Here is a 17,056-nt window from a genome sequence, read left to right as displayed (position 1 = left end):
TATTTGTGTATGGAGCAACATACACAATAAGATTTATGGATAATACTGTTTGTTTACCTAGAGCTATTTTCAGCTTTGGGAGAGAAATTTGAGATGAGAACCAGAATCACAAATAAAATTAATGTGGTTGTTTTTCTTTTTCCCACTCTGAAACTATTCAAGTTACCAAGTGTAAGAGGCATATTTCTGATAGACCATTATACTTTTTAAAAATTCAAATAATCCTGTAGCGCATCTTGTTAACATATAAACTTGACTTATATATACAAACTGATTTGCTTGTTTCTCGGGGAGTGTAGTAGATCTAAATGCTGTTCTGTATTTCCTCGGTTATCTGTGAACAGTGACTGTGGATAAGTGGTTGAGTATTAATATTAATTAATATTAATTGTGGCATATTTAATTTTCGGAATCTTGAAATAGGCTGTAGTAGAGGAAACTATTTTTGAAGAACTGCAGTTCATATTGAATGTTTCTGACTGCTTTGCACGGAAAAATCACTATAATGAATTTCATATCTTTATAAATACCCTTAAACTAACGGTTCCAGTTTAAATATTTGCCCCGTGTCTTTACAATGAAAGCGGCCTAAATAGCTGTTGTATTAAGGTGAAGTCATTCACGAAGCTAAACTCACTTTGCTACGGCGTTTGGATGAGCTTGTGTCGTCGTGATGTAATTCACTATTTCGCCAGACGAGGGCGTTGGGGCTGGGGTGCGCAAGAGCCCAGTATTCATCTTCCCTAATGCACAATGCGCAACCCCGTCGGCCGTGCGGGGACCGTCCTCTAGGTGGCGCAGCGGCAGTTTTCATAGCACCGGAAGGAGCCGACTCTCAGCATCACATCACAAGGCGGAGCGGACCAACCTGGACTACCAGCGTCGCTTTAGTCACGGTCGTTCGTTGGGATAATATACGGCGTATTTTTCAACAATGTAAAGGATATATCAAACAAATCTTGGCGGATAAACAAACAACGAGAAGAGGAACAGCGACGTAACAGCGTCATTGCGATATCTTTCGACCAGGTAACGTTAAAGATGGAAACGTTGAATGGCTAGCTTGCTAACTACGTCGGTTGGTGCAGAGAAGGCAGTTCCATTTTCTGGAGTGTCAGTTGCTGGCTAGCAGGCTAATGCTAACCTGTGTCCAAGACATTTACCCATTTGGTTGTTGCTTGGCAGGCAGTTTTATAAACAATCATTTTTAAGTCAACGTGATGATCGATTATTGTTTTCTGTTTTTATAGTAGCTAGCGACCTCAGTCCAATACGTTTTCTCTTGTTATCTAGCTAACTCGTTAGCTGTAACGATTTGCTAGCAAAGTTAGCTAGCTAGATAGCTGGCTAACGAGTTGCTGTCAGTGCCACTCATGGTACCTCTCGCTTAGCTATAGTGCTGACACGTTCCTACTGATGTATCTTGTTAAGTAATGTTACCTAACTAGCTGTCAACCCAACAACAGTATGGATAATTAAAAGTGAACCTCTGGAAGTACACAGCTGGAAAATCTTAGCTAGCGAGCGAGCTAACCAGCTAATTCACGACATGTACAGACATCGTATGAAGAGTACTCTTTAGAATTATGTAGGTAATGGTAGCTACAGTTCTGCTTTGAGGGCCATCCCTTGTAGCTCGCTAGTTATGTATCTTACTTGGATAAACCGGATCTGTTAGTTGAACGCGTTTGAAACGACGTGCTTTGAGATCATGGGGAGAAAAACGCAACGCTAGCAAACTGTAATCCACGGAGGATGTCATGCTGTCATTTACGGTGGGAATAGCCATGCTCTGCTCCTCTGAGGTACCAGCATTGCACTTGTGTAACACGTAGCCAGGTCTGGCTACCAAGCAATCTACGTCACACTATAGGTGTTTAACATGGTCCTCTTTGAAATAAAATGTTGTGCAAGAGCAGCCTACGCTTGAATTTGTCAAGAAAAAATGTATATTAAAAATAATAGAAAACGAAATCATTGATTGCCATTCATTGAGAGTTGCAGTATTATTTGTTTTGCATGTTAAACATGTCCAGGGTCCCATCTGCCAAACAGCTAGGCAACTAGAATCGGTGTGATATCTGTGTTACTCCATTGTAATGAGAAAGTTAGCTCGTTATTTATCACTGATGACTGCATGTAATCAGCAAGTTACATTGGAATAAACCGTAGTAATTGTATAATATGCAAAAAAGTGATCATTTCACATCTAACTTCAGCCAATTATAAGCCATTTTTTCATGCTTACATTTCCATGCAAAGCTGTCAGTTTTTCATTTTCTGTGTTTGATTAATAAATTAGACAACCTGATTTTTTAAAACTTTGTTTTGCATATACTTTTAATTTTATTGATCGCATTTTACTTCATATCGCAATATATGTGGATTTATATCTGTATGTGTTCTGTTTAAGGCCTAGAGCAGCAGTTTGAATATTAACCTTACAGCAAGACTTTCATTTCAGTGGCAAGCCAGTAATTTGTTGCTTTGGCATGCAGTTATTAAACTAATCAGTCGGTAACAAACAAGTCAGTAACTTTATTTGTCTTGCTCATTACTACATTCTATTTAACATGGCACGTTTGCTAAACACATAGGCAGAAAGGGTATGATTATCCTCTAATTCAGTGATATAAATGTAAATGGATGTGGTGTAGAGATCTAGCTGTGGCAGAAAGAAGCAGGCTAGAAGGCTTTTCCTCGACTGAGTAGTTGAGACATAAGAAACACCTGCCTCAGAAACGTGATAAATGCATCTCCTCTAGGCCTAGTTCTCAGTGTCGCCGACAGCTTGAAGTACAGTCTCTCTAACGACGGGCTATTAGTGGAGCAGGCATTAATAATTCATCTTGCACATTTAAGTGGCAGTGGGGCTTTTTGTTTGTTTTTGCTGAACATGGATGGCTTTGATGTCAGTTATTGAAATTGTTGTTCGCATGTCAGATGTGGGCAAATGTTTGTCCGCAGAAGCAAAAGCGTCATCTGTCAGTGTCAGCCTGAAGCTGATGTATGTATGAGGGACATAAAAAGTCTCTCATACCTGTTAAAAGTAGAATAAAGAATTAGACAAGACACATAATCCACTGACTGTGTCCTCTCTGCGCTGGCATATCACTGCTTTGTACTCTATACTGTACCCTGATGTAATCCAATCAATGGATCATTGATGCGAGTGCACTAAGCCACCCATTGTATCAGATTGCCACAACTGGGATGCTCTCCGAACAGCAGCAGTGCTAAGTGCCCGGTTCCCAGCACTAGCTTTTTAATAAAGGATTTAAATCATGGATTCTCTGCCGCATTAGCTTGCACAGTGTTTGGATTGAGCCTCAGTTTGTAAGTAATTCTTAATTGCTTAGTTACAAGGCGCTTGTCTTACGAGTGATCTAGAACAGCGTTTCCCAACCCTGCTCCTGAAGGCACACCGTCCTGCATATCTTCTATCTATCCCTGCTCTACCTACCTGACTGAACTCATCAGTGGCACTTTTGATTAGCTGAGCACACCTGATTTAGTCAAGCAGGAAGGATACATAGAAGATATGCAGGACAGTGTGCCTCCAGGAGCAGGGTTGGGAAACACGGATCTAGAAAACACATTGGTTCCAAATGATGTCACATCTTTTCTTATTGTGCCAGTGACAGGTGCATTATGACATGATATATTCTCAAAGAAATGAAGTAATTATGCCAGCTCGTTAATAAATGGGTTTTATATGACAGCCATTTGATATCCACTGAAAGAGGACCACTGTGCCCGGCTCTTGGCTTGCAGTATGTATTGTGAGGTTTTTTCATTTGTGATCAGGAGAATGATGTAAGGATTTCCAAGCGATGGATTTTCCAGCTTGACCAGTGTTGTTTTTGCTGAGGTTTCAGAGCGTTTTTTGAAAAAAATGAAGCTAAAGTTAATATGAATCCTTTACCAGGATAGTACCCCACATTTCTACCTACCTGGCACAGGACAGTGATTCTCCCACCAGGACAGTGTGTTCTTTGCAGGGTATTGTCCTGTACTGCTTTATGGAACAGCACCACTGATGCTGTAGCCTCTGCTGCAGAGGCTTCTGTGAAAAATGGGTGCTCAGCCCAGGTTCCAGGGTCCCTTTCTGTACAGTCTCATTCTGTCCAGGCACGTGAACACCTGATTCAAGCAGTCATTGCCAAAGGTGACCCAGATTACCTTCTCTTCACAATTCTGAGGGCATCAGAGCTGGGATAACAGCTGAATTGTAGCCCTTTTTAGGACTGGAGTTAAGTATTCCTCAACTGAGTAGACCTGCATTCAGTAGTCCTGCAATACTGGCAAATTAGGCAAACCCACTTGTTGGCCAAGGTCCTGAGAATACATCCAGTGGATGTTAGATAAAGGTTGTAATTAAGCATGAGATGAAATGTCGTAATAACGAATTCCACGTAATCAGAAAATGGCAAAATGCTCCGTGGCCCTGAGAACATGCTACGAAATCGAATTACTGCGTCACGGGCTAGTATGTGATACACATTTCCCTCCCAAAAATCATGTCAGCTGTGTCTATTACTCCTCTTGAATGCTGTCTGCATTTTTGTAGCCATTTGAACTGCTTCTCACTGACAGTATGCTATTACCTATCAGTGTTATTTCTCGGGGGAGTGTCGGTTTCATTAAAATTTTGTATCATGAACTCAATTTTGTGAAACGTATCCTATCATGAGCTGACTGTATTGCCTCATGCCTTGCTTTTATGGTGAGATAATGTATAGGGCAGAGTAATGCATGAAGGATCATCAAAGTTAATTAAACAAAGAGTAACAAAAAATTAAGCATTAGTGAATACATTCCCCCGATCAGGCTAACAGCATTTGAGAATGAATTATGTTCCTGAACAATTTGCATGAACTTTGCTGCAATATTTTTCCCAAAATAATTAACTCGGGGACAAAACTACATAAGAATATGAGTAAAAGTCCTGGAAAAACATGTTTGCCTTTTTAGAGTTTGGTTTCGTAAGGCAAAGTGAGGACTGTCCTCATTGCCTCTTACAACACATTTCAAGGCAGAAAACTGCAGTACTTCTACTAGTGTGACTGATGCCCTCAAGAGATAATCATGGAAGCATTAAAGATTTTGCAACGTCTCTGTTTCAGAGGGGGCACTTTTATCGCCTTTGATTGTGGCTGAGACCATTTGAAGCTATTGATTTCCCTTGGCAGGTTCCCAAGGAGAAGAGAAAGGAGGGACTGCAGTACAGTTCATACGGGAGGGACTGTTTATGCCTCTGACTTAGTGATGAAAAAAATAGAGACACGAAAACAATGAAAACACTTATGAAAACGATTAAACTCGTACCCTCACTTCTGACGAGGAAAATCATTTGCTGCTTGTAGAGTTTTGTGAGATTTTTCTGATTCAGTCTCATTAGACTGTTGTGCCAACCTCGCCACCCCCCCCCCCTCCGGTTGTCTGACAGGCATAACCCACCAGACTGAGCACACCCATCCATCTCCACGTCTGTAACAAATGACAAGTCAGCAGTTAGAGGTACTTTCTGACAGCTTCAAAATGAGACCGAGACTGGGTCTGGACTCTGTTCCCTGTATAGATCACAAAAGCATGTACAGACAAACATCAGCAGAATGGAACTCAGTTAATTATAGCTCTTGTAGAATAATTTTTCTTTTGATAAAATTGTGAAATTTTATCTTGGCGACTGCCTTATGTATCAAAGTATATGTGGTAAGTATATGAGAGCTATGCAAAAATGGGTCTGATCTCACGCGGTCCTTTTTATCTCTGGAATGCACGCACTGTACAGTGAGGTGTTGAGTCAGTCAGTGAGTGAGTGACCACTGCTGTCCTCTTTGACGGAGGGCGACCTGCAGAATCTGTCCTGTCCTGTGTTTCGTAAGCCAAAGGAGCGCATGGCTCTGCGCTGTTATCAGCCGCGGAAACGTCGAGCTGTTTGCTCAAGGACGTGCCGGCGTGGACTTCGGCCGAATCGGCGGTCCCGTGGCTGAGTTAACGAGGAGGCTGGAAGTGATCCAGCTGGGCAGATGAGATCGATGCAGTCTGATGGCTGTGCTGAGCTGAGGAAACGCTCCCATCGATCCCCGGGGACACGGGTTAGAACCCGCTCCGTCTTCGGACTTGAGATGTGTCTCTGCATTGTTTCTGTCTGCCTTTGTTGAAGTTGCTGTTCTGCTGCTCTGACCGGGGAAAAAGATTAATTTTAATTCTTAATTCTTAATTCTTAATAATTAATTCTGCCTCTGCTGTTGTGTTTGATCGTATCTCTGTATGTTGTGTCCATCCCTGTGTTGCCCCTCCCCCCAGACCCTGCTGTTAGGCCTTCTCTGCCCCCCCATGTGGTGAACCAGTGTGCATTTGCAGTTATATCACAGACCAAGGTAATCAGCATATTATATTACATCAGATGATGCTATTCTGCTGCGTACCTGTAGTATAAATAGTGATTGGTTTGGAAGAGGGATCTGCCACTGATTGGGAGCTGAAAGTGTTGCCATATGTATATTGTAAATCACTAAGCAAGCATGTAGTACAGCTAATCTTTGAGCAAGTGTTGTGCTTACTGAATGTTTTGAGTAGCTGTTGTTGGTTGTGTTAGTATACCAGCTTGATTTAGGCCCTTTAAAACAAAGTCTCCAGCCATCTGTAAGAATGCAGTATCTACATTCTGCAGCACAGATAGGAGGTGGATGCTATTTTAATGTTCCATCTCTCCCCTTATCTTTGCCTGAATTAGACCTTGACTTGCAGTGGCTTTGGGGTCATATGGAAAGTTATCTGAGAGTAACTGGCCTCTTTCATCATATCCGCAAACGCAGGTTTTGACAGTTGAGCACTGTGGAGATGGATACCGCTCCAAATGGACTGGCTTCCTCCCACAGTCGCTCCTCTCTCCTCCCCATTCTGGGACGTCTTCTGTCCTCCTTTTCAGCCCGTAGCTGTGCGATAGTGTGTCTTATTTCCCTCGATAAAAGAAGATTTCTCCTTTCCCTTTCGGCTGTGTAGAAGTGTGTATTCGGCTTACATAGAGCATGTGTCCTTTTTCCTCCCACCTCGATTACGGATCCCACTGGGACTGTCACCAGCAGTGCGAATTAAATTGAACTTATTGCCTCAGAAAATGTACAAAATATTATATCCCCTCCCACAGTGAAGAACAGTAGAGCCGTTACGCTGCTGGGTGTTTAAAGGCCACTGTGGTGTGCTAGTCCTCTGTAAAATGACAATTTTCCATAATAATGATCAGTTGACATGTGAGATTGGAGTTTGAATTTGGGAAAAAAAAGATAATAAACCCAAGGCTGTCTGTAAATGTATATTTTTCTCACAAGACATGATTTGTGAAAACTTGATTCGCCTGACCAACTGCTCACTCAGGGTTTTTAAAAAAAATTTTTGCAAAGCAGCCATTGGTGCTTCACTGGAACTGCAGTATTCTCTTGAGGCGGATAGTGGTTTAGGGATATTTCTTTTGCACATAAAGTGATACCCTTCGCAACACCTGTTCCGTGGATGTCAGGGACCAATTCCACCGTTGCTTGGCACTGGAAGGGCGTCGTACGTCTTTCCGTCTGAAAGCTTTATGTTCACCCTGCTGTCCCCCCCAGCTTTGGTTGCTTCTCTTTCCCAGCGATAAAATCCACGCTGGAGTGGCCTCTTTACGCGGTGTTCGGTCGCCAGATGGCTGCCATTACGCTGTGAAAGTGTGTGCGCGCTCTGGCTCTTTGCAGACCTGTAGAGGAGACGGCCTTGGTTTCGCTCACGCTCTCCTCAGTTCCTCAGCTGGAAACGCTGCTCCCAGGCAGCACCGCGGAAAATGACAGCACAGCAGTGTGGCTGACCACATCAGCACGGCTCTCATCACATGGGGAGACTCAAAGAGAAACCTTTTCCACAGATGCAAAAATTAAATAAGTACATTTTTAGAAGGATTTTTTCCTCCTGTATAAATAGGCTGCTTTTGAAATCCTCAGAGGCCAGCTGAAGCCCTTTGATGCTTGGTACTGCTGAAGGATGTCATGTACAGCCAGTAGAGGCCTTGTTGTACCCCAGTTGTGCTGTGTGTCAGGTGACCTGTAGATACAGTGAGTTTTAAAATGCTTACTCTGTGGGGCTCCCAAGTGGCTCTGTGAGCTAAGGCTCTCATTTCCAGTTTGAGTGTGATAGCGGTGTAGCGGTGGAGCTGGACTCGCCTCTGTCCTCTGAGCTCGAGTGGGCTTTGTTGGCCGAGGTTATCTTGCCAAACGCTGCTCTCAGCGCTCTGTGACTACGTAAAGTGCCTTTGTGTCACTCCAAATGACAGGCACACCCCCCTGTTATCTTCCGTGTGGCAATTTCTGTCCTGGTGCAATGTGGGACAGTAGTTGTTGGTGTGTTAGAGCACTGGAGAATTGCATTCACTGTTCTGGCAGAGGATGTCTAATGTACAATTGGCATTTCAAAAATGGGTGGTGTATGTAATGAAGTATGTGCAGGCTTTTTATGAACAATACTAAACCTTCTTTAGGTGAGGACCTTTTCAGTCTTACATAATATCTCGATTAGGAAGAAATCAAGATACTGGATTGTTGCGCGGTTGCAGTTTCAGTTATGAGCCTCTGCATGATTTCCATCCACAGGCTTTGTGGGGCACAGGGTCAGCGTGGCAGAGAGGAAGGCTTAAGAAACCTGCATGCTTATTACATGCACTTTGTCTTCCATCGAATTCTGTCTCATGCGAATTAAGGGATTAAGCAAGAGCGGGAGTGGTCGACCTGAATCCTGCCTGGTTATTTATACACGGTATTTTTCCATGTTCACACACACACACACACACACACACACACTCATTCAGTGTGACAGAGACTCATATGCCAGGATGTATTGGCCAGTTCATGGCTGGATTTGATGTTCATGGCTGCGTGGGCAGGTCTCAGCTGATACCTGCTCTATGTTGAGTGTGGCTGTCATTGAAACAGGCGGTAGGTGTATGCGTGAGGTCTGGCTCTGGGTCCTCTACCCCCTCTGCTGCAGGTGAGAGAGGAGAGGGTTAAGGAAGGCATAGGGCATAGACTGAGGAATACATAGGCTGTATTGATCTGCCGTCTGAGCGAGTAGAGATTGTGTAGAGATTGTAGCTAGTCTGCGTATATTTATGCATGTGTTTGTGTGCTTTTTTGCACGTAGGCGTGTGTGCGCGCACGTGTGCATGAGCGAGTGAATGCAGCTGGACTGTCTCTTGCCCTCCTGTCACTCTGAGCCCTGCCTCTCTCACTCTCTCTCTCTTCTCGTCCTCTCACTCAGGGACCTCCAGGGAGCAGGAAGGCCAGCTAGCCCCTCACCTCAGCAGGGGAGATGTCTCCGGTTGGGACCAACAGTGACTGTCCACATCTGGAGTGTGTGGGGGAGATCACCAAGGAGGAGCTCATCCAGAAATCCCATGTGAGTCAGCGCGCCGAGAAGAGTCCCAACCAGAAGCATTACATTAAGCCTTAACCCACCGCAGCCGCCCCAGACACATACTGCAGGTGGCCATGCAGAGCCCTCACAAGTTTGGTGCTACTCAGAAGCAGGCAAACGTCATGTAACCTGAGTGTGTGTGTTTGCAGGGCCAGTGCCTGGACTGCAAAGTCAGCGGACCGAACTTGTGGGCTTGCTTGGAGGTGAGTGGAGGAGCCGGGCCGCTCTGACGAGCGGGGGTGTGACAGGCAGGCAGCAGTGATGTAAGCACTCAGGGCTGATTACCGCTGCTCCGCTGTGCTGTTCTGCAGGGGAACTTTCAGACTCGCTGTGTTGTACTCGCTAAGTTGCATTACAGTCACATTCTACATGCGTTAAAGTCTCCAGCGCTGTTTGAAGTTAACGCGCAGATCTATGAAAGTCTAACCTGGATGTGGTAATGCATTTCTGTATGTTGTGACTGGCTCCTTGACGGACGGTTTTTGTGATGTGTATCACTTCGCAATAAATATGCACACAGTATGCAAATTGGAGCACGTTGCAGATTTGTTGAACCAAGAGGAGGCAAAAGGAAATTCTAATTTGAATCATTTATATTTTTTCCTTGTTGTGTTTATCTGCCATGCTGAGCTAAAGCTTGGAAAATGCATTTTTCAGTGTTAATGTGGCAGGCTGCCAGTTGTCATGAATAAGTAAAAGTACAATTTTATAGATTGATGTGGCATGGACGGATGAGCACGCCTGTCTCTCTCTCTCTCTCTGCAGAATGGCTGCGCGTATGTGGGCTGTGGGGAGTCCCATGCTGACCACAGCACTGTCCACTCTCAGGTGAGTTACCCCCACACGCCCGCTTTGCTGCCGTGGCAACGGTCACGCGAGTACGCACCCGGGGATGGGTGTGTTTGGGGCTGCTGTGGGAGCAGGCTGAGAGAAGCCACCTTCCGCAGGCAGGACGGCCGGCTGATTTCTGAAGTGCCGTCTCCCTTCAGTTCTCTGTTTGTGGCCTGATGGGCCAGGGGGCTCACTTCACATCTTCCAGGCCCGAGTGTGTGAAGTGGCGAGAAGAGAGGGCCGGCTGAAAGCGCTCGGCGTGGGCTGCGTTTTGAGTTCCAGTAGAACCAGCATGTTGTTTTCATCCATAATTCATCCCTGTACTGGGAGGAGGGGGGAAGGGGGGCGCGGCGGTCGCCCGATCCATATTCACCCCGGTCTGTCCTTCTTTCAGCTGGCAAAAAGGTGCCGCAAAAGGACTCCTGCACACTTTGCCTTTGCGGAGATGATGAATCTGTGTTTGTTTTTTCTCATTCTTCAAGCGTGTGTGTGTGTGTGTGTGTGTGTGTGTGTGTGTGTGTGTGTGTGTGTGATGAATGTCACGGAAGAGCACAACAACTGAAGGGTTTGTTGAGGGTAAACACAATGCCGGTTACCAAAAGGGCACGGATTGACAGCGGAAAGGATTGAGTGACCCAAGAATGTGAAATGATTGACTTAATCCCACGGCCGTATGCGAGCCGGGGCTTTTGTCCTGTGCTCCGTCATGCAGCGAGTGACCTGGTTACATCAGTAACCTGAAAAACACAGCCAGTGTGCTAACATCTGCTCCTGCGATTCCTGGCTGAAAGGCTTGCTGTGTGCTGTCAGAAAAGGCTGACCCGTTGTTATCGTAAAGGAAACGTTTTTATCATTGAGATCGTCCTTTTTAACAGGAACCCCTTCCTCTTTTGGGGACACTGGCATGTCCCCGTTAAAGGGCATCTTAAGTGAAGATCATTTCATGCCTTAAAGTATATGGATTTGTGTGTCATATTTGTGTGATGGAAAAGCTCAGCTTAGAGTATTTGAGGTATATCTGTGCTTACTGTGAACAATGAGAATCCCAGTGGGACACAATCAAAGAAGGTCACATGCATCAATGACATGCCTGAGAAAGAGATGCAAAGTCCCCAGCCTCATCAAAGTCTTTGCTGTGCAATTCAAGTTTCTAGTCACTTCTAGTCACTTCTAGTCAACTTGTTTTCAGGCGCTCGGGTGACCTATGGATTTTTTTTGCTTCTTAGAATGCACACAACACCAAGGCAATTAGTGTGGCTGTACCCTAGGTTAATACATCTCACAAAAAAAAAACAAAGATTGATTTCCAAGAAAGATGGTACTAAAGGGGCATTGTTCTCGCAGCCTGCAAGCTCCCTCATAAATGTTTCACCCCCGGTTTTCAGGTCGGCGATATTTCTCCCGCTGTTAATGGCATCTTGAAAGCTAATATTGCATCATTAATAATGCAGATGCTTTGGAGTGCGGCTGCAGAGCCATCTGTGGGCACAGCTGTAGCTTGGCGGCGGGGTGGAACCGCTCTCCCCTTCCCTCGCCCGTCGCTCGGCTGGCTGCAGCCCCGCGCACTCAGAAACGTACCCTATAATTGCGCTTCCACGAATCCACTCAATTCCTCTTGTCAGAGGTTTTCACCCCCCCTCTGGAGAAAAAGAGGCTGACTTTAGCAAACAGCTGCGCAGAGCCCTCTGCTTGGCACGTAGGATGTGCGTTTTTGTGGCTGGATGGCATGAAGCTGTTTCTGCAAGCTTTCAGTCCAGAATAGCTCCCGTATTACACTGCTGCAGTAATAATGGTTTGTCGAACGCTGGAGGACCCCTCCCTGACCGGTGTGACTTCAGAGCTGTGTGGGAGATATTCACTTTCATATGCCATCTCTGGTGGTCATTTGACACGTTCAGGTCAAACATGACTGTGCTCTGGTACAACCAGTTAAATGTTGATCTAACATTACTGTGCTCTAATAAGGCCAGATAAATGTGGATCCAACGTTGCTGTGCTCTGGTAGGACCAGTTAAATGTGAGTCTAACATAGTGCTTAAATAGGAGCAATTCAGTATGGATCAGCATTACTGTGGTAGTGAAGCGCTCTGGTATGACTGGAGTAGTTTGGGCCTAAATTGACTGTGCTCTCCCATGGAACCTATCTAGCCTGGATCTAAATTGTGCTTTGATAGAGCCAGTTTAGTGTTGCTCTTAACTAACCCTGCACTAGTTGGAATGTGTTCATGTGTGGGTCTAACTGACTGTAAGACAGAATTAATGTGTGGTCTATCTTAACTGTTCTCTGTTAGGACCGAATTAATGTGCGGTTGAACTGACTGTGCTCTGATTGGACCGGGTTAATGTGTGGTCTAACTGGCTCTGCTCGGACAGGACACGCGGCACAACCTGACCGTGAACCTCACCACCCTCCGCGTGTGGTGCTACGCCTGTGGGAAGGAGGTTTTCCTGGACCGGAAGCTGGGCCCCCGATCACCAGCCCCCGCCAGCAAGCCCCAGTCCCCCGTGCAGCCCAGCGTCCAGGTAGGCCTCGCACTGGGAGTTCGTCCTGTCATGGGGTGAGCTGACTGCACTGTTGCCATTCCAAAAAGGGGCAAAAAAAGGGGAACGCACCAGGAAAATACAAAAAAGTGGAGAAGAGCTGTATATACGGGCGGCAGTGTAGCACAGTGGTTAAGGAGCAGGACTTGTAACCGAAAGGTTGCCGGTTCAATCCCCGCTGGGACACTGCTGCTGTACCCTTGGGCAAGGTGCTTAACCCACAATTGCCTCAGTAAATATCCAGCTGTATAAATGGATAACATTGTGAAGAACTGTAACCTATGTAAGTCGCTTTGGATAAAAGCGTCTGCCAAATGAATAAATGTAAATGTAAATGTAAATATACAGATGAACATTTAATGAAGTGTTAGTTGGCACCTACTCCCTGAGATTGAATAGACAAAACTAAAACAGAGCAAATGTCGGCCCCTGCACACGAAAATGTGCAGCACAAGACACGCAGTGCTCTTGCATTCAAAACTTTATATTCACTGTCTGAAGAACACTTCCGTCTCCTTCAGGCAGAGCGAAACAAGCCCGCTTTATTTCCACTTTTGAGAGCAGCTTGGTGTTGTGCAAGTGCACAGAAGCTAGCGCTGTTTGTATAAATGGCTGCTCTCCACTTTATTGATCGTAATTCTATGTTTGCAATAGGGGCCGATCTTACGCTAGAACATCCGGTAACTATACCCTTTGGCTGTGCCGGATGTCGTATTAAATGGAGCAGTCTAACACATACCGAATTAAATGTTATCTACTGCCTTTGATATGTATAGCCTCCATTGGGCTCTGCTCAGTTACTGTGCTAGAGATGTTTGATCGTTTGTTAGCGGGCTGTCCGTGTCCCTAAAGGATGGCAGGGCAGCTTTCTCTCACATTAGCATCACCCCTTTCATTAGTAGCCCACAGCTAGCGGTGCTGCTCAAGGATTGGCCAGCATTGTAAGGCTTGAGATTTCTACAATGGGCCCGGCACATCGGGGGGGAAAAAAAAACGTTGAAACGTATCTGTGGCAGAGCTTTTGAAGTCGTCTCCCCCCCGCCCCGCGCCCACTAATTAACGCCTAACACGCTCAGGATGAAAGGAAGTGTCTAACTCGCTAGTTCACATGAAAGGATGTGAGATTTCCCCAGCCCTCCTCCACCCCCGGAGGGCTTTGGGGTGGGGTGGGGAGAGGTGTTTTTTCCCCGTTTGAGCCCCCCCTGCCGGTTGACTGTGTGATGCAGATTGGGGGTCTCCTGTTTTGGCAGGACGCCAGGGCCCCCGGGAGCCCCGCTGCTCTGAGGGTTCCCCCGGCGGCGGCCTGCGATGACCTGGACACCGAGATGGAGGAGGAGGACGAGCTGCGCACTCGAGGTGAGGCCGCCGATTGCCCCGGAGGGGGCTGCCGAGGGGGGGGGCCCGCTGCTCCCCTCCTAATGAGAATGGAGGATCTTTGCATTTAAAAGCAGCGAACAGCATTAGTCAGGGTTAACGACCATTTGTGTTTTGAGAGACGCATGATGAAGATGCTGTTATATTACTGCAGCCTTAATTAAGACAAAGCTGTTGGAGGCCGCTGGAGCAGCACCACCTTCCTCTGACACAGACAGATATTATCCTGCATGTGGTATAATGCTGCCAGTCTGTTTTGTTAAGCAATCCCTCCCCCCCCGCACGAGCCGACGCCTCTGCTCTGAATTTTATTAGACTATTAGTCAAACCTCAGCAGGGAATTTGGTGCCAGTGGCCCTGCTTCTGTAGGGGCGAGCAGAGCTCTGTGATGTCTTGCCCTTTCGTGATGCGGAGTGTTGAGCAACGGGACAGTAGTTCAGGGGGTTTTGGGACGGTTGTGCCTCTTGTCTGATGACCGCGGCCGCCCTAAACGCAGACGCCGCTCTTACCATGCCTTTCTCTCCAGGCCTGACGGGACTGAAGAACATCGGGAACACGTGCTACATGAACGCCGCCCTGCAGGCCCTCTCCAACTGGTAAGAGCCCAGGACAGCCCTGCGCCTGGTCACACGGCTGTAGCACTGCTGAGGGTCTCTCTCTGTGGGCCCTCCACTGCGTCTCAACAGCCTCCATCGTGTTCAGAAAATGGCCCCTCTTTCCGCTCGTCCGAGGGGGTGCCGTGCAGAAAACAGACAGAATTGCACCATGGGAGACGTGGCCTTTTGCACAGTGCTGTAGGCTGTCACATTTGGCTCGGACTGCTATAATGTTCTGCCATTGGATCTGAAAGCCCTCCAGCCATAACAGTTTGCCCCTGATGCAGGCAACAGTTAAGCAATTAAATGATGATGGTAATTGGAAGTCACACCGCAGCACAGAAATGTTTGCTGATGAAGATAATAAACAGGAAACAGGCCGTGGGGCTCCAGCTAATGCAAATTGGCATTGATTTGGCTTTGACCTCGAGTTGAGTCAAGTCTGATTGGTCTGTCAGCATAGAAACATAAGGGTGAGACACAGAGTGTGATTCCAGGAGGTTTTCACTCTTTCATTTCCAGTTGCCCTCAGAAAGTGATCTTTACCTTGCGTCATCAGTGCTCTGAGATTGTTAGTGTTATTACAGGTCACACGTCCCCTTTCAGTGTGACTGCTGTCAGCTTTCTATTGGCACTGAGCAGTAACTGTCTGATGGCCTCACTATCATTAGAAGGCCGTTGAAAGAGAATTTAGCTGAGTGTGTGTGTACATGCACATGAATATATGGGCGTGTGTGTGTGTGCGTGCGTGTGCTTGTGCATGTGCACGTGTGTGTGCACGTGCAGGTCAGTGTGTGTGTTCATGTACATTGTTCAGTGGGTAAGCTGCGCAGGAGAGAGAGGAAGACCACATTGGTTTGAGTATCCTTTCCCCCCACATGCTCTTCAAGGCTGTTACTGGCAGCTTGTTGGAGGCTGAGCTGCTCCTTCTTGTCAGCTGGTGCAGCACATGGGCCTGGAGAGTAGGACATGTGCTTGTGTGGTCAGTTGGAGGACGGAGCAGGAGAGAAGATTCTCATGACCCATGAAAACCCCCTGCAGTGTGGGACCTGTGTGTGTCCCCACACTGGTTGAGTAACCTTCTGTACACTCCCCCCAGACAGATAGGAAAGGTTATGAAGCCTAACTCCTTTGTTTGCCCCCTGCTGGACCTTCCCTAACCTTTTCTTGTTTTTTTGCAGCCCCCCTCTGACCCAGTTCTTCGTCGACTGTGGGGGTCTGGTGCGGACAGACAAGAAGCCGGCGCTCTGTAAGAGCTATCAGAAGCTCGTGTCTGACCTGTGGCACAAGAACAGGTGGGTCCTCCTCTCCGAGTTGCCGTGTCGTGTTGCTAAGGTTAAAGTGCGATTCCTGGCCGAATTACAGGTCAGGCTGTGCTCTTCCGTAATGTCCTCTCCTTCTGACACACCATACATGCTCGCTTGTTATCTTGCAGGCCTGGCTACGTCGTTCCCACAAACCTGTTCCAGGGAATAAAAGCGGTCAACCCGATGTTCCGTGGATACTCGCAGCAGGTTTGTCCCGCTTAATCGCTGGCCCGCCCGCGTTTCCGCCGTAAACACCCAGACGTGACCGTTCCCAGGATGTGGTTACGGTCATTGTCCGCGCTGTAAGACCCTGTCATGTCTTGATTGATCGGCCCTCCTCTGTTGCACCTGTGTTAATGCATCCTCTCGGACCGCGTCAGCCTCGGGGCCTCGGAGGAGTCAGACGACACGCATGAAGCGCCGTAATTCCAGGCTCGGAGGGGCTGGAAGGGAGCAGAACCGTCTCTTGTTGCTCGTCATTTAATTAATTCAAGCTCAAATCACCCAGCCAGGAGAAAATCCTCTAGCTCATAATTAACGGCCTACGGAAAAAAAAAGAAAAAGAAGAAAAAAAAAGGAAAAAGCAGAAGGAACTTGTTGTTTGATTGCATTATGGCTTTTAGCGCGGCGCAGCCATGTCCTTCCAGAGAGAAAAGAAGCCCTTTCATGCACATTCAGAGGGATCCTATCTCTGCTTCTTCAGCGGTAATCGGGGACTGCAAATTAGCCAGGGCTGCTTCGCCCGAACAGGGTAGCGATTTAGGGCCCAGGGTCCCTCAGAATGCCGGTGTTTGTTCAGCCCCAGCAGCCAGTGAATCTTAATTTGTCACACTGCTGTCAAACGGAGCTCCGTAAATTACCATTTCAATGAAAGGAATAGCAGAGGAGCCGTGATGGAGGAGGTATCAAGGCAAAGGCGCACGAGATTAGGCCCTGTAATCTAACTAAACCTGCTCGAAAAGC

At 46.8% G+C, this 17,056-nt stretch overlaps 1 protein-coding gene across 1 annotated transcript in view; it reads left to right on the top strand.

Annotated features, from left to right (window-relative positions):
- The first annotated feature begins 858 nt into the window (after positions 1-858).
- Positions 859-17,056, top strand: part of usp33 (ubiquitin specific peptidase 33) — a 28,605-nt gene continuing 12,407 nt past the window's right edge. Inside the window, exons 1-9 of the mRNA XM_036554154.1 lie at positions 859-1,029; positions 9,289-9,426; positions 9,594-9,647; positions 10,210-10,272; positions 12,649-12,798; positions 14,067-14,172; positions 14,717-14,786; positions 15,968-16,081; positions 16,222-16,300. Coding sequence (XP_036410047.1) covers positions 9,340-9,426; positions 9,594-9,647; positions 10,210-10,272; positions 12,649-12,798; positions 14,067-14,172; positions 14,717-14,786; positions 15,968-16,081; positions 16,222-16,300 — 723 coding nt within the window. The 5' untranslated portion in view covers positions 859-1,029; positions 9,289-9,339. The remainder of the gene's footprint in view (positions 1,030-9,288; positions 9,427-9,593; positions 9,648-10,209; positions 10,273-12,648; positions 12,799-14,066; positions 14,173-14,716; positions 14,787-15,967; positions 16,082-16,221; positions 16,301-17,056) is intronic.

Source organism: Megalops cyprinoides, chromosome 20, assembly GCF_013368585.1.
Source record: "Megalops cyprinoides isolate fMegCyp1 chromosome 20, fMegCyp1.pri, whole genome shotgun sequence".
NCBI classification, from domain to species: domain Eukaryota; kingdom Metazoa; phylum Chordata; class Actinopteri; order Elopiformes; family Megalopidae; genus Megalops; species Megalops cyprinoides.
This window is presented reverse-complemented; position numbering and strand designations above follow the sequence as displayed.